The sequence below is a fragment of the Rana temporaria genome, chromosome 5, assembly GCF_905171775.1.
Source record: "Rana temporaria chromosome 5, aRanTem1.1, whole genome shotgun sequence".
In the NCBI taxonomy this organism is placed as follows: Eukaryota; Metazoa; Chordata; class Amphibia; order Anura; family Ranidae; genus Rana; species Rana temporaria.
In genome coordinates, this window is record NC_053493.1 from 73,805,709 (window position 1) to 73,829,468 (window position 23,760).

At 42.6% G+C, this 23,760-nt stretch overlaps 1 protein-coding gene across 7 annotated transcripts in view; it reads right to left on the reverse strand.

The window, feature by feature from the left end:
• Positions 1-23,760, reverse strand: part of LOC120940093 (RNA-binding protein 33-like) — an 85,829-nt gene that overhangs the window by 3,324 nt on the left and 58,745 nt on the right. The window contains exons 6-8 of one of the 7 annotated variants that reach the window (XR_005749389.1): positions 23,512-23,582; positions 14,603-14,727; positions 12,711-12,775 (exon numbers count right to left, since the gene is read on the reverse strand). Coding sequence is in view for 5 of the 7 variants with exons in the window: in XM_040352711.1 (XP_040208645.1) it covers positions 11,777-11,817 (41 nt within the window). In the remaining 2 variants the exon portion in view is untranslated. The other 6 variants (XM_040352712.1, XR_005749388.1, XM_040352714.1 and 3 more) reach the window with 6 other exon arrangements.

Genomic DNA, 23,760 nt, shown 5'->3' on the forward strand with positions numbered 1-23,760 from the left:
TTGGCATTTTATGGCCTTCGAAACTGTGATAGGTAGTGAGGAGTGAAATCAAAAATTTGCGCCCCTAGAAATGCTAAAGGCGGTGCTTGGTTTTCGGGGTCCCGTACGCGGATAGGCTCCCAAAAAGTCCCAAACATGTGGTATCCCCGTACTCAGGAGAAGCAGCAGAATGTATTTTAGGGTGCAACTCCACATATAACCATGGCATGTGTGAGCAATATATCATTTAGTGACAAATTTTTTTTTTTTTTTTTCTCATTATTCAATCACTTTGGACAAAAAAAAAAAAATCAATGGACTCAACATGCCTCTCAGCAGTTTCCTTGGGGTGTCTTCTTTCCAAAATGGGGTCATTTGGGTTTTTTTTGTGCCATTTTGGCATTTTATGGCCTTCGAAACTGTGATAGGTAGTGAGGAGTGAAATCAAAAATTTACACCCTTAGAAAGCCTGAAGGCGGTGATTGGTTTTTGGGGTCCCGTACGCGGCTAGGCTCCCAAAAAGTCTCACACATGTGGTATCCCCGTACTCAGGAGAAGCAGCAGAATGTATTTTGGGGTGTAATTCCACATATGCCCATGGCATGTTTGAGCAATATATCATTTAGTGACAACTTTGCGCAAAAAAAAATATATATATATTTATATTTCCCGCAACTTGGGTCAAAATCTAAAATATTCCATGGACTTAAGATGCCTCTCAGCAAATAGCTTGGGGTGTCTACTTTCCAAAATGGGGTCATTTGGGGGGGTTTTCAATTGTCCTGGCATTTTATGCACAACAATTAGAAGCTTATGTCACACATCACCCACTCTTCTAACCACTTGAAGAAAAAGCCCTTTCTGACACTGTTTGTTTACATAAAAACATATTTTTTTGCAAGAAAGTTAAGTTGAACCCCCAAACATTATATATTTTTTTAAAGCAAAGGCCCTACAGATTAAAATGGTGGGTGTTGCAAATTTTTTTTCCACACAGTATTTGCGCAGCGTTTTTTCAAACGCATTTTTTGGGGAAAAAATACACTTTTTTTTATTTTAAAGCACTAAAACACACTATATTGCCCAAATTATTGATGAAATAAAAATTATGATCTTAGGCCGAGTACATGGATACCAAACACGACATACTTTAAAATTGCGCACAAACGCGCAGTGGCGACAAACTACATACATTTTTAAAAGCCTTTAAAAGCCTTTACAGGTTACCACATTAGATTTACAAAGTAGGTCTACTGCTAAAATGACTGCCCTCGATCTGCCCTTCGCGGTGATACCTCACATGCATGGTGCAATTGCTGTTTACATATGACTCCAGACCGACGCTTGCGTTCGCCTTTGCGCAAGAGCAGGGGGGGACAGGGATGCTTTTTTTTATTTTTTTATATATTTATTTCGCTTTTTTTATTTTATTTGTTAACTGTTCCTTCCATTTATTTATTTTTTTACCATTTTTATTGTTATCTCAGGGAATGTAAATATCCCTTATGATAGCAATAGTTAGTGACAGGTACTCTTTTTTTTTTTTAAATGGGGTCTATTAGACCCTAGATCTTTCCTCTGCCCTCAAAGCATCTGACCACACCAAGATCGGTGTGATAAAATGCTTTCCCATATTCTCAATGGCGCCGTTTATATCTGGGGGGGGGGGACATTCCCTCCCACTGAATGTAAAAGCAGTCTAGAGGCTAATTAGCCGCTAGGACTGCTTTTACATGAAAGCCGACCGCTGGCTGAAAAGAATGATACCAAGATGATGCCTAAACCCGCAGGCATCATTCTGGTATAACCATTCAAAGTCCAGCAACATACCAGTACGTTGATGGTTCTTGTTGGACATGTATTGTAATCTTTTTTTTTTTTCATGCAGCCTGTTGGCTGAACAAAAAAAAAGATTGATCGGTGGGTATGCCCACCATTAGAATACCTCCCTTCATCCACCCACTTCTAATGATGGGCATACATGCACCATTTATATATGCCGAAGCATGGGGGCATCCTCCCGCAAAAAAGTTATGCCGCGTACGGTCGGACTTTTCTATGCCGCGTACACACGGTCGGACTTTTCTATGCCGTGTACACATGGTCAGACTTTTCCACAGGAAAGCCTCCGTAGGAATGTCAACCGTATGTACGCGGCATTAGGAGCAAAATCGCTCCTCCGCCCCTAATGCCCCCATGCTCCGGCATATATGCTCTTTTTTGAACTGTAGTGGTGAAATCACCTCCTACAGCATTGGAGTCGCGGCTTTATATATCGTGGGAGCAAACGCTGTTGCTGTCACGCTAAATAAATCCGCACTGCAACTGAATGGCGTACCTGCTAAGCAAATGATGGTTAACATTAAAACAAAGTAACATTCCAGTATAACAGTAAGATCATACCATACCTGCAAAGCAAATACCTATAAAAAAACATAGTAAAAAATAAAACATTTTTTAACGCAACCTGTGCCTAAAATATATATATGCCGAAGCATAGGGGCATCCTCCCGCAAAAAAGTTATGCCGCGTACGGTCGGACTTTTCTATGCCGCGTACACACGGTCGGACTTTTCTATGCCGTGTACACATGGTCAGACTTTTCCACGGGAAAGCCTCCGTAGGAATGTCAACCGTATGTACGCGGCATTAGGAGCAAAATCGCTCCTCCGCCCCTGCTGCCCCCATGCTTCGGCATATATGCTCTTTTTTTTAACTGTGGTGGTGAAATCACCTCCTACAGCACTGGAGTCGCGGCTTTATATATCGTGGGAGCAAACGCTGTTGCTGTCAAGATAAATAAGTCCGCGCAACAGCTGAATGGCGTACCTGAAAACAGTAAAATAAATTACATACCTGAAAAGCAAGCATGAAAAAACATAACAACAATAAAACTTTTCAGAATAGAATACAGTAAAAAAGAGCATAACAATAGAGAGAGAATAGAGAGGGAGAGAACAATAAAACGACAACTATTTTTGGTTTTTTTATTTTATATTTTTTTGTGTGTTTTTATTTTTTACTTTTTTTTGTAACTGTGAACTGTAACTTCAACTTTTCGGTTCCAGGTTTGGGTCTCTCAAAATGCGATGGCATCTTGGGAGACCCTGTGTAAGTGTGCCTAGCCTGTGAAATGTTTCACCCTACACTAATAATTAACTCGTGTGTGGAAGCGTTCAAAACATTCACCAATACAAAGACCAGGATTGGCAGGACATTTGGGACAAAAATAACGGGTGTCACGCCTAAATCCGCGCTTGGTACAGACACGACATTTTCTTTGGGGGGCTCGTTGGGTAGGGGTACTCTCGAGGACATAAGAAAAATGCCTCTCATGCAGTCGGCTTACTGCATTTGGTAGGAGCTGGTGAGGTACAGTACCGCCTGGATACAGGAGTTCTGTGATGATATCCCTCTGGAATTGAAGGAAGGATTCATTCCGTCCTGAAGCTCTGTATACGACATGAGCATTCAGTAGAGCCAATTGAAATAAATGTAGAGACACTTTTTTGTACCAGCGTCTCGTCTTACGGGCAATATGATACGGCGCCATTAACTGGTCGTTGAGGTCCACCCCTCCCATATTAAGGTTATATTCGTGGACACAGAGGGGTTTCTCCACAACACCAGTCGCCGTATGAATTTGGACTGTCGTGTCTGCGTGAAGGGTGGTAAGAACGAAAACATTCCTATTGTCCCGCCACTTCACAGCGAGCAAATTTTTACATCTGCAGCAGGCTCTCGCCCCCGGCCTAATACGGGCATCTACAAGCCGCTGGGGGAAGCCCCGGCGATTAGGTCGCACGGTGCCACATGCTCCAATCTGTTGATCAAATAAGTGGCTAAAAAGTGGCACGCTGCTGTAAAAATTGTCCACATACAAATGGTACCCCTTTCCGAATAAGGGTGACACCAAGTCCCAAACAATCTTGCCAGCGCTCCCCATGTAATCTGGGCATCCTTCCGGCTCTACCTGACTATCTTTTCCCTCGTAAACCCTAAAGCTCCATGTGTAGCCTGTGGCCCTGTCACAGAGCTTATAGAGCTTGACCCCGTATCTGGCACGCTTGCTGGGAAGGTACTGTTTGAAAGACAAGCGGCCAGCAAATTTAATCAGGGACTCATCAACGCATACAACCTGCTGGGGATTAAACAAGGCTGCAAAACGTTCGTTGAAATGGTTTACGAGGGGCCGAATTTTTTAGAGCCGGTCAAATTCAGGGTCTCCACGTGGACGACAAAGTGCATTGTCACTGAAATGCAGGAACCGCAGGATCGCCTCGTATCGTTTCCTGGCCATGTGAGCAGAGAAAACGGGCATATGGTCGATGGGATGTGTGGACCAATACATCCGCAATGACGGAAATTTGTGTATGCCCATGTTGAGGGTAAGGCCCAGAAAGGTCTTAAATTCGGAAACCTCGAGAGGTTTCCATTCTTTGGCAAGGCGAGACTGGGGGTTAGCGGCGATGTAGGTACCAGCATATAAATTAGTCTGGTCCATAATAGATCTATAGAGATCTTCCGTGAAATACAGCGAATAAAAATCAAGTGACGTAAAGTTCGCTGTATCCACCTGAATACCGGGTTGGCCAGTGAATGGGGGAAGTACAGGTGCTGTAGAAGTGGTGGGGACCCAATCAGGATAGGCAAATTCTACAGGAAGGGCACTATGGGCACGACGGGCCTGTCTCTGTCTTCTTCTTGGTGGCAGCGGGACACTACTTGTGCTTGCCACATCGCCAGCTTGAACTGCACTTATGGGACTCGCCACGTCACCAAGTGTTACTGCAGTGCTGGATAAACGACCAGGGTGTACTAGGCCGCTGGTGCTTGCCAATCCACCAGAAGGAATAGCGGCGCTAGTACTGGATCTCTGCTCCATACGAGGGTCCTGCGGTTCTTGCTGCTCAACAACATCAGAATGGGATCGGGTACGCCTGGCCTTAGCAGGGACCTCAACTTCGTCGTGCGAGCTATCTGACATGGAGCCGCTGTCGTAAATGGGTTCATATTCTGAGCCAGAATCTGTCAGATGCGTGACCTCCTCCTCTTCACTATCTGACATGCACATGAACTCCAAGGCCTGCTTATCATTGTACCTTCGGTTTGCCATTTTGGACTCTAAATTTAGTGGTACAATGGTAAGGATTCACAGGTAAAAAAAGCACCTGACTATAGAAAAGCAAATGTAGAAAACGCTTCAAAAAAAACTGTAAGCGATCGCAGGGATCAGGCCTGTCTCTGCGAACGCTGCAGTTATGTGTCTTGTGTTTTGTAAGTGACAGTGATCGATCGATACTGCACTTGGGTGGGTTGGGCTGGGCAGAGGGGGAAAACGCAGGTGCTAGCGGGTATCTGGGCTGATTCCGCTAACAATGCGTTTTTGGGTACCCTAAACTGCTGGGTACGCTAGTATAGATCTGATCAGATCAGGTATCGATCCGTTCAGATCCTATACCACTAAGGGGGGTGTATGCTTAGCGAGTGGGTGTAAGCGGTACTGGCTCTAACCTAACGCTGCCTGGGGCGACGCAGACCCTGACTGGCGCTAAAATTAAATTTATATCACCCGCCGGGTGATCAGGGGGTTAAACCTATTGGGTTATATACGGCGGGTGCTCTGATGCTATAAACAGCAAACTAACCAACCAGCGTCAACCGTAACACTTATACGGTGATCACTGGTGAAAGGGTTAACTAGGGGGCAATCAGGGGGTTAAAACCTTTATTCGGTAATATATGGGGGTACCTGACGCTTTCTAAAAACCTGGTGGCGAACCTAAAATAACTAAATAACTAACCACGTCACCAGTGACACTTATACAGTGATCAGTGGTGAAAGGGTTAACTCTAGGGGCAATCAGGGGTTAAAACCTTTATTTATGGGGGTACCTAACGCTATATAAACCTGGCGGCGAACCTCAAAAAAAACTAACTGCCTAGCGGCAACAGTGACACTAATACAGCGATCAGAAACCGATCGCTTAGTGACACTGGCAATAGGGGTGAAAGGGTTAACTCTAGGGGCAATCAGGGGTTAAAACCTTTATTTATGGGGGTACCCAACGCTATATAAACCTGGCGGCGAACCTCAAAAAAAACTAACTGCCTAGCGGCAACAGTGACACTAATACAGCGATCAGAAACCGATCGCTTAGTGACACTGGCAATAGGGGTGAAAGGGTTAACTCTAGGGGCAATCAGGGGTTAAACCTTTATTGGGGGGGGGTAGGGGGCTACCCTGGACCTAAAGGGGCCTAAACCTAACTGCCCTGACACTTTTTTCTGTCACACTGACACTAAAAGCAGTGATCAGAAAATAAATGATCACTGCAATCAGTGACACTGTGACAGGGGGTGATCTGGGGGTGCTGGGGGGGTGACCGGGGGGGGGGGTTATGTGCCTATGTGTGCTGTGTCAGTGTGCTGTTGGTGCAACTCACAGTACTGACGTCTTCTCTCCTCTGGAACCGGACGAAAAGACCGCCAGAGGGGAGAAAACGTCACTTCCTCCCTGCCTGTGTTTACAGTTACACAGGCAGGGAGGGCTCAGGTGGAAGCTGATTCGCGGAGGGAGATCGAGAGGGGACGGCTGGAAACCAATAGCCGCCCCCTCCTCCCGGACCTCCCGTACACCGTTCCCGGCCCTCGCATGTACCGGAGGGGGTCCCGATCGGACCCCCGAACCCGGGTAAGGCGGGGACGTACCTGTACGCCCATGTGCCTGTACGTGCCATATTGTGGACGTATATGTACATGCGGGGGTCGGGAACTGGTTAAAGGAACGATGGTTGTCATTAATTGGCACTATGATGGACAATTTTAGCATTGTTTTGGTTGTCCTCTAAAAGATACCTTTTAAAATTTAGTTTGACACATTAAAGTGGACTGTGCTGGAAGTCAATGTGCTTATTATAGTGAAAGAACACACGCGGAGGAGTAATAAACACAACGCCCCTTCAACACATCCAAAAATGGCACTAGCAGTACTGAGTTCAACGTCCTGTTAAAGGGGTTGTAGAGGTTCATTGTTTAGGTTTTAAATAGGTTCCTTTTGAGCTAGTGCATTGTTGGTTCACTTACAGTACCTTTTCCTTCTATTTCCCTTGTAAAAGTTTTTTTCTTTGTCTGAATTTCTCATTTCCTGTTCCTCCTCAGTAAGCTGTTCTGACAGACCTTCCACTGCTCTAATGATGGTGTCAAGCTTACTGAGGAGAAACAGGAAGTGAGAAATTCACACAAAGAAAAAAAAAAACTATAGAAGGAAAAAGTAATTGAACCAACAATGCACTAGCTTACATGAACCTATTTAAAAATGAAAAAAGGAACCTTGACAATACCTTTAAGGCAACAGTACAGTATGAATGCCCTCGGGCCTTCACAATAAATACAATAATTCTTCTTTTTAAGGGCATATTGAAGGCACTATTTTTAAGGCTATGGCGGCAGTGATACATCAACTGTCTTACATATGTTTGCAATATTTAAATACAAATAAAAAAAATAAAAAATAACAACAATATACCTATTCGCATCTCGAAGATACACTCTGAGAATTTTCTGACTTCATCTGCAACTGGTAAATCAGGACTCTTTTTGTTAAACATCTACATCTTTCCTGAAATTCATCATTTTCAACTACGCAATCTATTCCATTTGTCAGGAAAGGCAGAACCACATGTACTGATTTGCAACATACACACTCTTCTTTAGTAGGCATCGGGCTACATTGTCCACACGAACACCACCTTGTGTGTCCAAGCAAAGTTTCAGATTCTACTTCCTCTTCAGAACTTTCTATTCTTTTTTTTTAAAGGATTTTTTGGAAAGGCTGGTGGGCTCAGCAGTGCCAGGCTTTCTATATTTTTCCCGTAATCTTTTTCGAAGATTAACAACCTCCTAAATTGAAATAATAATAAAAAAAAAGCTAAAATTAATTTCCAAACAAAATGCTAATAAATACCAGTCACTCTTTTTTTCTAATTCACCAATGGGCACTGATTAGGCATAAATGATGAGGACTGATAAGGTGGCACCGATGAGGCGAGGCCAATGAGGTTGCACTTATAAGCACTCATGATGGGCACTGTTAAGCGTAACTCAAGGGCACTAGTAGATGGCACAGATGCGTGTGACTGATATGCAGCACTGATGGGCAATCATGGGTGGCACTATTGGGCACTGATTAGCAGAACAAATGGTCACGAAAAAAATGCAATCGTGGGTAGTAATGGTTGTCACTGATAGGCAGCACTGCTGGCAAATGATAGGTGGCACTGCTAGCCATTGATACATGACACTGATGGGCAATAATGGGCACTGATATGCATCACTGACATGCATTGCTGATATGCAGCACTGATAGGTTTCCATGGCGGGACTGACAGTGGCAGTGATTTTGTGTGGGCACCGTTAGGAAACTGGCATTGATTGGCAGCCGTCTTTGAACAGATTCTCATTTCATGGTGGTCTAGGAGGAATACCCGATAGTGTGAATGCACAACCCTAGTGGTGCTGGGCAGTATCATAGTGGTGCTGGGCGTTATCAGAGGGGGGGCTTTGCTGCTAAACGAGCAACATAGACCGCCACTGTCCTGAAAGCAGCCGATCGGCTGTCCTCTACTCGTGTCTTTTAAAAGGGAGTAGGGAAAAGCCGATCAGCTACTCTTCTTGTTAACGTAGTGATCACCCTTGATTCCATTGATCATCCTACTTGCATCCATCTATGATATCCATTTGACATTATTCATTTGATCATCAGTGTTCATTTGTTTGTGGTGATATTATTTAACATAATTTCAAGGTGTGATTTGCCAAATGTGAATTATTGGGGTCTACTTTGTGATTAGCCATTTGGCAAATTAACTTTCAAATTATTCGACGTTTTAGTTTCTATTTTTTTATTTTATTTAAATTTTTGTGGACTGTTTTTCGCATTTCAGCCCCTGGATGTCAACCTTCAAGGCAATTTGTTATCGGTGGAACGGTTTAATTATAATTTTCACACAATTCCTATATTGGCGCAGCCCTTAAATTTTTGACGTACTCTAAATGCCTTGTCACAATATATACAGTACAGACCAAAAGTTTGGACACACCTTCTCATTCAAAGAGTTTTCTTTATTTTCATGACTATGAAAATTGTAGATTCACACTGAAGGCATCAAAACTATGAATTAACACATGTGGAATTATACATAACAAAAAAAAGTGTGAAACAACGGAAAATAAATGTCATATTCTAGGTTCTTCAAAGTAGCCACCTTTTGCAGCAGACACATCTCTAGAACTGATAAGAGGAGACTGTGTGAATCAGGCCTTCATGGTAGAATATCTGCTAGGAAACCACTGCTAAAAAAAGGCAACAAGCAGAAGAGACTTTTTTGGGCTAAAGAACACAAGGAATGGACATTAGACCAGTGGAAATCTGTGCTTTGGTCTGATGAGTGCAAACTTGAGATCTTTGGTTCCAACCCCTGTGTCTTTGTGCGATGCAGAAAAGGTGAACGGATGGACTCTACATGCCTGGTTCCCACCGTGAAGCATGGAGGACGAGGTGTGATGGTTTTGGGTTGCTTTGCTGGTGACACTGTTGAGGATTTAATCAAAATTGAAGGCATACTGAACCAGCATGGCTACCACAGCATCTTGCAGCGGCATGCTATTCCATCCGGTTTGCGTTTAGTTGGACCATCCTTTATTTTTCAACAGGAGAATGACCCCAAACACACCTCCAGGCTGTGTAAGGGCTATTTGACCAAGAAGGAGAGTGATGGGGTGCTGCGCCAGGTGACTACCTCTTGAAGCTCATCAAGAGAATGCCAAGAGTGTGCCAAGCAGTAATCAAAGCAAAAGGTGGCTACTTTGAAGAACCTAGAATATGAAATATATTTTCAGTTGTTTCACACTTTTTTGTTATGTATAATTCCAAATGTGTTAAATTTATAGTTTTGATGCCTTCAGTGTGAATCTACAATTTTCATAGTCATGAAAATAAAGAAAACTCTTTGAATGAGAAGGTGTGTCCAAACTTTTGGTCTGTACTGTATATAATTCTTGACATCTGCCACATTGCACTATAGGGACTTTCACATTAAAGGTCCAACCTTGTCCACCTGTCAGTTTTTCAGGCAGACCTGATCGGTCCTCCATTATCCTCTATGGAGCGGTGGTTGTAAAGGGACTTTTGTCTATTCAATCTGACCCAACCAAAACAAACTGAAGGGGGATCCGCTACCCTCTGTGTGGGTGGATCAGGGCGGATGCCACTCGAGTATAAACAGACAAACGGTTCGTTTATATCAGACTGCCAATAGAGCAGGGTGGGCTGTGGTGTCCACTTGGCATAAATAGAGCCGACGCGGATCAGTTATCCTCTTGCTCTGCTCAGTAGGCAGTCAGCAGACAGATGCCCTGCTGAGCAAAGCAGTTTCTGTCCCATGTGAAAGGGGCCTCATTGATGTCTTGTCACACATTATAAAGCACCTTACCTTCCTCTGAGGATCCATGCCATTCCTTCTTGCTACTGTTTGCTGGCCACTCACCCTAGTCTCACTGCCCCCCCCCCCCTCTCACTTACCTCCAGTTCACAAAGATTAGTGAAGGATAGGTAGTTCTGGTAATGGCTACGTGGAAGGGGATTCTCTAGGAGAGAAGCAGCAACTGAACGATGTGCTGAAATTAAGAACCATCGTTATGCCTTTCATGTGGGAGAGGAGGAGGAGGGACCGCAGAAGCTGGTGAAAGTTACTGTGGAGACAGCAGCTGAAGCTCACATGGCTGTGCTGCACATTAAAAGTTTCATGTCGCCCCCCCTAGACAGGCTTGTGTGATAGGCGAAACACTCATTCAATCAGTGTTACATATACTATCACACAAGCCTGTCTAGGGGGGCGGCACCTTCCTCCTGCACAGCCAAAGACAGCCACAACCAGACCAGCTCTCACACACACCGCGGGAGATGCCAGCTGCGCAGCGTGACACATAGGTGAGAGCGAGCTCTGCCTGACAAGCGCTGCAGTCAGTCGGAGCTCCAAACAGCCCCAGGACAGGCAGCCTACCGGGAATTATCCCGGTATCCTGGTGGGCCAGTCTGGCCCTGGGTGTGTCATACAGCGACACACAACATCAACGATCGCTGTGATGGTCGCACACACAGGCGTGCGGTGACTGTTAACCTGTTGTACATAATATAAGGTACATTTAGGTTAACAAAGCCACTTCAGGGTCGTTAAAGTGTTTGTAAACCAAAAATATTATTTTTTAAATAACAAAAACGTTATACTTACCTCCACTGTTTTGCACATGGTGTCCTCGATCCTCGTCTTCTGGAGTCCCACGGCGGCTGTCTCTCGTCTTCCCCGCAAGTACTACACACAAGCATGCGAGAGAGCTTGCATTGTGTGTGGTCATTGCGGGCGCGCTCGGTGTGCCGCCTTACTGGACATAATTGACAGCAGCGCCAGCCAATGGCTGCGCTGCTTTCAGTCCATCCGCTCTAGCCAATCAGCGGCCAGGCTGAGCGGCGCAGAGGATGTCAGGGCCGAGCGTGGGACTTTCAGGGGTCAGGTAAGTACCCCCCTGGGGGCCGGTAAACTCAGAAGTTTTTTTAACCTTAATGCATAGAATGCATAAAAGGTGAAAAAAGTTTCATTTACAATTCCCTTAATTGGCTATTGACCGTGCTTGAAGTGACTAAAAATGTATAAAACATTTTGTATAATATTACAATTTTATTATACATTAGGTTTAAATCTTTACCTCATAGATTTGGCTGTGAACAGATGATGCACAACTATCCTCTTCTTCGCTGAGATTTACACTCCCAACAGTGTCCTTTTAAAAAAAAAAAATAATAATTATTTAAAAATGTACATATTGAACAATTAACCTTTTTGATCCCCGGCCACAGACAAAAGACGGACACAGGGTAGCTCTAAAATTCCCTGGTGGATGTTTGACGTCATCTGCTCCTCTGGCCACTGGGGGGCGCGCGGGTGGCAGCCACATCACTGAGGTGCCAAAGCGCGTGCCTGACGACCGCAATGTTTACCAGGTAACCGATATCGGCTGTTACACAGACAAGGACGTGGAGCTCTGTGTGCAAACACAGTGCTCCACGTCCTGTCAGGGAGAGGAGACCGATGGTGTGTCCCTTGTAAGAAAGGGACACCGATCGGTCACCTCCCCCCCAGTCAGTCCCCTCCCCCCACAGTTATAATCACTGCTTATTTAACCACTTAATCGCCCCCTAATGTTAACACGTTCCCTGCCAGTCAGATTTATACAGTAATCAGTGCAAATTCATAGCACTGATTACTGTATAAATTTGAATGGTAACACATTTTTGAAAAGTGTCCGAAGTATCCACCGCAATACGGCAGATCAGCGCCATTACTATTAAAATAAATATAAAAAACAAAATTTCATAATTCTGTCACCTATTTTGAAGGCACTAGAACAAACCAATCACTATATGCTTTTTGCAATTTAAAAAAAATATACATATATATTTATAAGAATACGTATTGTCCTAAACAAAGAAAATATATATATTTTTATATACATTGGTATATTTATTATAGTAAAAATGTATTAATATTGGTTTAAAGTGATAAAAAAATTAAAACAGACGTTATCAAATACCAACAAAAGAAAGGTCTATTTCTGTGAAAAAAAGGGCGTCAATTTTAATTGTGAGCAACGTCTCATGACCGCGCAATTGTAATTTAAAGCTAAATGAGAATTCTTCTTCCGAATTAGAAGTTTCATCAGCATTTAAAATCGGCGAATCCTGTGAAATGTCTTACATTATTAATAATTATATATTAACATTATTATATACATGCATTATGTCACAGGTACAAATTATTTAATATTGAGAGATTATATATATATATATATATATATATATATATATATATATATATATATATATATATATATATATATATATATAATGTGGCCCCCCTGGCCACAGGAGGGAGCTTGGTAGGAATATCGCAGTCGTGACAAAAATCGCAGATCGCCACCAAGTAGTAAAAAAGATAAAAATCAAAATAAATAATAATTATATTGCAGAGTATTGTATTCCAGAGTAATGCGTAGTATTGCACACTTTTAAGCAGAGTATTGCACACTTTTAAGCAGAGTATTGTATTGCGGAGTATTGCAGAGGATTGTATTGCGGAGTATTGCAGAGTATTGCGGGGTATTGCGGAGTATTGTATTGCAGAGTATTGTATTGCAGAGTATTGTATTGCAGAGTATTGCAGATTATTGCGGGGTATTTCAGAGTATTGTATTGTGGAGTATTGTGAGAGTGGGTATTACCGCGCTATCAGAGGGAGGGTGGGGAGGGGGGGGTGGGGTGCAGCTGCGGCACTGGAAGGTGTATCAGACCTTAAGTATTATTAATGGGGAAGGTAGTGCTGCGCTATGTGTGGAGGATGGAGAGGTGGAAAGGAAGTGAAGGGTGGTCTGACTGTGATAGTACAAACAAAAATGGCTTTACAAAGAGCCGATCAGTGAGCAGGCTGACAAACTTATAACTATTCTAGACAAAAGTGCAAGTAACATAAATTCATACGTTCTTCTTAGTGGAAGGGAATACACAATCAATAAGGTGATGAGAGGTGCAAATAAAGATATACAATCTGTGTCACACAACACCCAATTAGCTCTGCTGGGCTCAGTGATGAGCTAGTGCAAAAAAGTCCATAAAGCAGTAAACTAGTGATAAAGATCGATAAGGCAAAAACTTTAACACTGGTGTTAGTGTTAAAGTTTTTGCCTTAGCCTTGGCCTGCATAGCACCCTGCAGATAAGCACAAGTTGCACTAAGTGCCGAGGTGAGCGCCCATGCAGGATCCAGTGCCTGGAGAACCATTACAGGATGTCCCCATGGCGTGGGGTTCGAGTACGACTCCCTAGGTTTTACAGAGGTTGCACTGATCCAGATGCACTGCTTCTATTGTTGCATTAGAAGACAGAGGAAATTCATTGAAGAATCTAAAGTAAAATATAAACTAGTGAAGCCAAGAGTTATTTATCCATAAGAGAAACGAGGTCTATCACCTGAGGACGCAAACAAAATAATGAGAGACTCCGGATAGGGTAGGATTATACGGGTACACCCAGGAGGCTTGTTCTCAAACGCGTTGCCAGTGTCCAACCACCCGAAGGTACCAGCTTATAACCCAGGGTGTATGAACATCAAGCCTTTATCCTGTACAGTAGGATTAAATTAAATTACAGATGTGCATGACCAATTGTTAACCTACCAAATTACAAAAAAATTACCAGGGAAACTACTGTGGAATGAGTAGACCACTCATACAGCAATCATCTGAGTCATACTAGATGGGATCACCCTTTACATGATTTAATATATAAACATGTTTTTAATAAAAAATTAAAAAAAATGAAATAAAAAAAAAGTTCTGATTAAAAAATTTTTTTTTTGAAAATGTTAAAAAAAGGACAAATCTATTTTTTTCTGACTTAGACAAGGATGAACCTATAAATTTAGCTTCGGTGGACCAGATGCAGCAAATGTCATTATATAGAAAAGGGGTTAATTAGAAATCAAACACAAAAACATGGTAAATTTGATCTTTACCTCATCCAACACCTTCCCATCCCCCTCTTGCTTCTGCTTATACTGGACTCCCATTCACACTTAATGCCGTGAATCAGCAATTATTTTTCATCTGGCTCGAAGTGTCAAGATTAATTTCACCATCCCTAGTAATAAAATGGTTTCAAATGACATCTTTAATCAGCACATAAAAATACTTCCCTCCAATAGAGACAAGCTGTCACAAAAGGTCACCGATATGTGACAGGACGAAAATTATGTTTGTTACTTCAACTGAAATGTTAATTCATTCTTTAAGTGTTTCTTTAGAGCATTCCGCAAAAGAAGTAGAGGATAAAACATAAAATTATTTTTAAAATTATGATCTAGATACAGAACTCCAACCAACCAATGATTAAAAGGATAAGTTCACTTAAATAAATATATATATATATATATATATATATATATATATATATATATATATATATATATATATATATATATATATATATATATATATATATATATATATATATATATATATATATATATATATATACATATACATACATACATATACACACATATATACATACATACACAGTGCCTTGCGAAAGTATTCGGCCCCCTTGAACTTTGCAACCTTTTGCCACATTTCAGGCTTCAAACATAAAGATATAAAACTGTAATTTTTTTTGGAAGAATCAACAAGTGGGACACAATCGTGAAGTGGAACGAAATTTATTGGATATTTCAAACTTTAACAAATAAAAAACTGAAAAATTGGGCGTGCAAAATTATTCAGCCCCCTTAAGTGAATACTTTGTAGCGCCACCTTCTGCTGTGATTACAGCTGTAAGTCGCTTGGGGTATGTCTCTATCAGTTTTGCACATCGAGAGACTGAAATTTTTGCCCATTCCTCCTTGCAAAACCGCTCGAGCTCAGTGAGGTTGGATGGAGAGCGTTTGTGAACAGCATTTTTCAGTTCTTTCCACAGATTCTCGATTGGATTCAGGTCTGGACTTTGACTTGGCCATTCTAACACCTGGATATGTTTATTTGTGAACCATTCCATTGTAGATTTTGCTTTATGTTTTGGATCATTGTCTTGTTGGAAGACAAATCTCCGTCCCAGTCTCAGGTCTTTTGCAGACTCCATCAGGTTTTCTTCCAGAATGGTCCTGTATTTGGCTCCATCCATCTTCCCATCAATTTTAACCATCTTCCCTGTCCCTGCTGAAGAAAAGCAGGCCCAAACCATGATGCTGCCACCACCATGTTAGACAGTGGGGATGGTGTGTTCAGGGTGATGAGCTGTGTTGCTTTTACGCCAAACATTACGTTTTGCATTGTTGCCAAAAAGTTTGATTTTGGTTTCATCTGACCAGAGCACCTTCTTCCACATGTTTGGTGTGTCTCACAGGAGGCTTGTGGCAAACTTTAAACTACACTTTTTATGGATATCTTTAAGAAATGTCTTTCTTCTGGCCACGCTTCCATAAAGGCCAGATTTGTGCAGTATACGACTGATTGTTGTCCTATGGACAGAGTCTCCCACCTCAGCTGTAGATCTCTGCAGTTCATCCAGAGTGATCATGGGCCTCTTGGCTGCATCTCTGATCAGTCTTCTCCTTGTATGAGCTGAAAGTTTAGAGGGACGGTCAGGTCTTCGTATATTTGCAGTGGTCTGATACTCCTTCCATTTCAATATTATTGCTTGCACAGTGCTCCTTGGGATGTTTAAAGCTTGGGAAATCTTTTTGTATCCAAATCCAGCTTTAAACTTCTCCACAACAGTATCTCGGACCTGCCTGGTGTGTTCCTTGTTCTTCATGATGCTCTCTGCGCTTTAAACGGACCTCTGAGACTATCACAGTGCAGGTGCATTTATACGGAGACTTGATTACACACAGGTGGATTCTATTTATCATCATTAGTCATTTAGGTCAACATTGGATCATTCAGAGATCCTCACTGAACTTCTGGAGAGAGTTTGCTGCACTTAAAGTAAAAGGGCTGAATAATTTTGCACGCCCAATTTTTCAGTTTTGTATTTGTTAAAAAAGTTTGAAATATCCAATAAATTTCGTTCCACTTCATGATTGTGTCCCACTTGTTGTTGATTCTTCTTCTTCAAAAAAAAAATTACAGTTTTATATCTTTACGTTTGAAGCCTGAAATGTGGAAAAAGGTCGCAAATTTCAATGAGGCTGTCTGCGCTCCAGGGGTGCGTTATCACCCCTGGGCGGCAGTTGGCGCTAGAGGGGTTCTGACAGGCCCACCTTCCTCAGCAGCCAATCAGAGGAGTTCTGCCCTCGTTGGGCATGCTGGGGGGGGGGGGGATATATCTGTGGCAACCGCCATTGGTCTCTGTTCAGTGCGGGGCCCCAGTTCCAGGTGTGGTATCCACCTTCAGGGTACGCGCATCCATGGGCCCCGCCACGGTGGCCTGCTTCACTAAGGTTATGCACCATGCGGAGCCTCACCCTAACCTTGAGGGGCCCCAGCGACTTGCTGGGTCCCAACCGTCTGCTGAAAGGATCCTAAGCTGGGAGCTGTGCGATGGGGGATCGGCTTGGGGAGAATCTAGAACTAGAGGTTGCCCAGGAGGCCTGGTCGAACCATCGGGGATCCGGTCACCACACTGCATGACAGGTATGCTTAAAGCGGTCAGTTGGTGACACAAATCTGAATTGACTGGGAGGATTCACTCATCCTGTTCTCACATATCTCAAATTGACAAGGTCAGGTCTGTGGTAGAGGTCTGTTCCTCCCAGTGATCTTTAAGTTGCGCCCCGGCTGCCAGGCCGGTGATAGTCGCCTGTCCGGGGGCACTTTACCCACCCTGATCTGGGGTGGTGAAGAATTGAGTTACATTATTGCTAAGAGCAGGTTTGCTCTTTCATATCCAAGGCCTGATACTAAAGTTTCTCTACGCTCATCAACCTTTCTCTATTGTGTGCCATGTTGATGTTGGCCATGTTGGGCCTTGGAATAAAGCATTGAAAACTAATTTTGTCTCTGGACACCTGCCCTTCACCCCTAGACCAAGCCAAGAAGGTAACTCAGTATGCCGATCCCAAACTAATTAGCGGCTCCTTCGGGGGTGAGCGCTACACACACACTTGCAGAGGAAAAAAAACGTGCATTAATTTTTTTTTTTTTTTTACAGAAGACTGCAAAGTATTGCACTGCCAATCAATCAATCGCGGGTATAATGTCAGGCTCCTGTACTCTCCCTTTAGCTTTCTCTGCCTGCATCTCCAACAGCTTTGTTAGAAAACTGGAGAAAGAATGAATGAAATATGTGCATGCTGATTAGTGCGCTTGCAGTCCACTGAAAACTACAAGTCTGCCTGCTGCAGTGTCAGACAGGACTTGTAGTTTATAAATTTACAAATTTGTGAGTTAATAACATGGCTGTGTGGGCAGAGCCCTGTCTGGCTTTTGAACTGAGCACTGATAACAAGCTGGATGGTCCCTCCCCTCCAGTCTGTAGGACACGGCACCCATGGTTGACCAAAAAAAAAAAAAAATCAAATTTCTATTTTTCAGGGATGAACAGTTTTCCACTTTGCAACAGACCAACATGAGCTTTGGCCCAAAGAAGACAGCTGCAATTATTGGATTATGTTAAGATAAGGCGGATTCTTTGCATTTAGCTTTACCTTGCATTTTTGATTGGCACAGCAAACTGTGTTCACAGACAGTGATTTTTGCGCATGCAGTGATGTTCATCACAGAATCAAAAAATAGAGAAATACCGCGCTACCCAAAATAGTGCCAAATAAAAATGTAATGAAAAAACACAGGAGCAGCTCTAACGTGAGATAACACATCAAAAGTAAAATATAGTAAATATAAGGAGCTGCGCTCAAAACAAAAAATAAAAACCAGTGACAGTGATAATTGCATACACCACTTAATGAAATAGAGATAAAAAAATACTAATCCAAAAGTTCATATAATCGAGTATGAAGATTCGCTGTGGGCCACCACTTACCAATAAAGATGATAGAAGGGTGAAACTCAATATTGACACCACCAACACACGTGTACCACCACCATGTAGATAACCTGCTTACCAGAAGGCAAGCTATATAAAGCCTGTATGGTGATCTCACTCTGGATCTGCATCAAACACCAGAGGTAAGCAGAGAGAACGGACCGGATAAGCTCAAATCTCCAGGCAACCAAGGATACCAACAATCGTATACCCAAAAATGAGAATAGTGTAATTCAGACTAGGTATGAGGTTTATTTAAGTTAAAAGATACACTTGGACCCCTTTTCACACTGCGTCAGCGGTATAATGCCGCTATTATACCGTCGCCGAGAATGTCTGGTCTGATGAGACTAAAATTTAACTTTTTGGCCAAAGAAAACGCTATGTCTGACGCAAACCCAACACATTACATCGCCCAAAGAACGCCATCCTCACAATGAAACATGGTGGTGGCAGCATCATGCTGTGGGGATGTTTTTTAGCAGTCGGGACAGGGAAACCTGTCAGAGTTGAGGGAAAGATGGATGGTGTTAAACACAGGGATATTCTTGAGTAAAACCTGTACCACTTGTGTGTGATTTGAGGCTAGGACAGAGGTTCGCCTTCCAGCAGAACAATGACCCCAAACACACTGCTAAACCAATACTTGAGTGGTTTAAGGGGAAACATGTAAATGTGTTGGAATCATCCAGACCTCAATCCAATAGAAAATCTGTGGTCAGACTTGCGCAAACCATCCAACTTGAAGGAGCTGGAGCAGTTTTGCAAGGATTAATGGACAAAAATTCCAGTGGTAAGATGTGGCAAGCTCATAGAGACTTATCCAAAGCGACTTGAAGCTTTGATAGCCGCAAAAGATGGCTCTACAGGGGGGTTTAGGGGGGTGAATAGTTATGTACATTGACTTATGTTATTTTGTTCAATTTGTTGTTTGCTTCTCAATAATAATAAAAAAAAAAAACACACAGAACTTCAAAGTTGTGGGCATGTTCTGTAAATTAAATGATGCAAATCCTAAAACAATCCACGTTAATTCCAGGCAACAAAACACGAAAAATTCCAAGGGGGTGAAAACTTTTGCAAGGCACTGTGTGTGTGTGTGTGTATGTATGTATGTATATGTGAGAGATTATATATATATATATATATATATATATATATATAAATAAAAATATTAATCTATTTTCTGTGTCTCATGAGAAGGTGTGTTCTCTCGACCACCAGAGGCACAGTTAAGTTACCACGTCAGTTTTTTCCCTATTCCGCCAACGCGGTACAGGCGATTGTGGTTTACATCTAAATTATATCCATACAACTAGCAATACTTTATCGTTAGTTTCTACATGTTCCTGTTCTATAATTATAGTTTTCAATCTTCATGGGTTGAATTCACACATCTTGCTGGGTAGTTTTTTAGCCCCACCTGTAGGGGATTTGGGTTCCGCTGCCTAGGATTCACACTGTGGTTGTGGTGTGGTTCTGTTGCTATAGTACTTAATGCGATGAGTCAGTGCGTCACCCGTTCCCCAAGACGACATCAATCTGTGACGAAACGTACGTCGGGAGGTTGATGTGCCAACGTCATCGCTAGTGGACGGGTGTCTGCATGCCGGCCGGCTTTACAACAATTTTATCCTTCATTTTGTGCAAGTGTATATTTTACTTAGCCTCATACCTAGTCTGAATTACACTATTCTGAGTGTTCTTCCATTTTTGGGTATATGATTGATGGTATCCTTGGTTGCCTGGAGATTTGAGCTTATCCAATCCGTTCTCTCTGCTTACCCCTGCGAGTTGGTATTTGATGCAGATCCGGAGTGAGACCACCATACAGGCTTTATATAGATTGCCTTCTGGTAAGCAGGTAATTACATGGTGGCGGTACACGTGTGTTGGTGGTGCCAATATTGAGTTTCACCCTTTTATCATCTTTATTGATAAGTGGTGGCCCACATCGAATCTTCATACTCAATTATATGGACCTTTAGATTAATATTTTGTATCTCTTTATTTCATCAAGTGGTGTATGCAATTATTTATCACTTTTTTATTTTGAGAGCAGCTCCTTATATTTACTACATCACAGAATCATGCCCGTTTAATGCCGTGCCCTCTGAGGGCCAGAAGATCATGAGTATACAATATTATGCATCAGGCTTGTCCCTTGCGCACAGAGATTTCCCCAGATGCTCAGAATCTTGTGATATTATGTACTGTAGATGATGATATATTTAATGTTTTTGCAACGTTATGCTGAGGAACATTATTCTTAAATTGTTTGACAATTTTTAGATGCCGCTCTTTACAGATCGATGGACCTCTGCCCATCCAGACTTCTGGGACACTGACACTCTTAAGATGCTCTTTTTATACCCAATCAAGTTACTGACCTGTTGCCAATTAGCCTAATTTGATGCATAATGTTCTTCCAATGCTTCCTTGTTAGTATTGCTTTGTCAGCTGCTGCCCTATTCAAACTTTTTGGAGAACTGTTGATGCCATCAATTACAAAATTACCTTATTTTTTCTGGATCATTTTGTCAGTTTAAATATTCGATATTTTTTCAATTGTGCATAAATAATGGGTTAATGTGATTTGCAAATCACAGTATTCTGTTTTTATATGAATATAACCTGATGAAGGCTGAGACAGAGAACTGGCTACAATCCAAAGCAGGATAGCTAGCAACTGAAGCTTAAAGCTTTGTGTGTGTGTGTGTGTGTGTGTGTGTGTGGGATAACAAAGGATCCTGATCCTTTTTAAAGCATGTTATATGACACTTAGGGCTCCTCAGTCAAGAGATTTCAGTTGTCTCCATATAGTGTTCTGCTTGGCCAACCGGTGCAATCAGGATTTGCCGGAATGCCACCCCACCTTTTTTTTGCGCCACAGACAAGGTAGACACAGATCGGGGAAAACGGATTCTAGGAAGTCACCGGGGCATCTATAGCAAGACACCTGAGGATCTCTGTCCAGGATGTTGCTGAATCTGGTTGTCAAGGGATCCACATCTGGCAACCCTCACGGGGGACAAATCTCTGCAAACACCTCTAGGTGAAGTATCCAGTCTCCCAAATTCAACTGCTGATGCCAATTTTCCACACCAAGTGCATTACGGGAAGTCCTGAAACGTGAAGTTTTGCCCAAGGCAAGGTGCCAAGAGTCTTCCTGTGCAGTTAAACTTCCTGTCCCACCTCGATAGTTGGTGTGTGCCACAGTCTTAGCATTGTTCAACTATACTGACAAAGTGACTCAGAAGTTAAACATATCATTGTAGAAAAGCCAGTTGATTTTCCCGAAGCTCTGGGATGTAGATATGGAGATGAAAAGCCCTGGGAGTGAAACTGAGCATAGGAGGGTGCATCAAAAAGGCAGCTACCATAATCTTCATGCAGTTCCAATGATCTCAGACTTCATCCAAGATCAGACAGGAATCTCTCAAACTGGAAGTAGGAAGCCTCTATAGTAAATAGCAGAAATCATCATGCGAGGCCGAAATATCAGGATGTGCATGTAGGCATCCTTGATAGCCACCAATGCCAGAAACTCTCCCTGATGAAGCAGAGAAACCAACAATCAGGGTGGAATCCATCCTGAACTTCTGCAAATTCAGAAACTTGAGATCCTTTAACCACTTCCATACCAGGCACTTACGCACCTTCCCGCCCAAGCCAATTTTCAGCACTGTCGCACTTTGAATGACAATTTTGCGGTCATGCTACACTGCTACCTTTTTTCCCCCACAAATAGAGCTTTCTTTTGGTGGTATTTGATCACCTCTGCGATTTATTTTTTGCGCAACAACTAAAAAAAAGACAGAAAATTTTGAAAAAAAGTTAAGTTATTTTTTTCTGTTATTTTTTTTGTAAATAAGTTTTCTCTTTCAATTACTGGGCACTGATATGGCGGCGCTGATGGGCACCGAGGAGGCGGCACTGATGGGTGGGCACTGGGCATGGATGGGCACTGAGGGGTGGCACTGATGGATCCATGTTGCCAGTCAGTGCCCTCACTCAGACGCGAGTGAGGAAGAGCCATCAACGGCTCTTCCTGTTTACATCGTGATCAGCCGTGATTGGACACGGCTGAGCACGTGGTAAAGAGCCTCCACCGGAGGCTCCTTACCGAGATCGGAGATGCAGGGTGTCAGACTGACACCCCGCATCACTGATCGCCGTGTGCCCCCACGGGCGCGCGCCGGGATGAAATCCTGCAGGACGTCAATAGACGTCCAGTCAGGATTTCAGAACCACTTCCAGAACGTCAATCTGCTATTGACCGGGCGGGAAGTGGTTAAGGTCTAGAATAGGCCAGACGGCTCTGCTTGAGAACTGTAAACAGGTCAAAATAGAAGTAGTAATATCCATGTTTCCAGTTGGGGTGCGGTAACCCACGACACAGAAGCGTTTCCAGAGCTGAATATAAAACTGCTTTTTTTGGAGGCTCTGAAGATACCCCCTTGAGCACATAGTGTAGAGGGGGAAAGCAGCAAAATTCCAGCTTGTAACCCGTTGACACGTCGCTGCTTGCATAAGGGCCATGGCTTGCTGAGGGTTTGTAGCCTATAAAAAGGGCATCTGAGAGGAATAGGGTAAAAAAAAAAACAAAAAAAAAAACTGGGCAGACTGTACTTTGTCTCCTCTCCTCCTTATGAGGGGAATGGGCTGATCAACCACTCACTGAAAAATGCAGAGCTTGGAGAAGCGAAGATGTCTGTGTTTAGATATATTCACTTTAGCTCACTACCGATTCGTTGTAATTACATTAAGCTGCCCTGGTTAATATCTTAAACCTAAAAGTAAAAATTACATTTTAATGATTTTAAAACAGCCCGGAAATTAAACAATACTGAATGGATAACACAAAGAAATCACAGCTAGGGAATAAAAGATAATCCAACTAGCTTTGTTACTTATATGTTGCTAAAGAAGAATCTTTACCAGTCTGCAAAGACAGCATCAATATTTGTCCTATCCTGAACCGTTTCAGCAGCCCAAGCTGATCTCTGCATCTAAAACAATCAAGACAAAGATTCTAATAGCTCACTAACCCTTAAATATGTGGTTTCAAACTTGTCAATTTCAACATTGCATATCTACACACTGCTGCTTCTCAATGAGCAACTAAATGTATATGGCCATGTTACTGCCTAGAAAACATTACAAGGCAAAATTAAAATGCACAAAGTA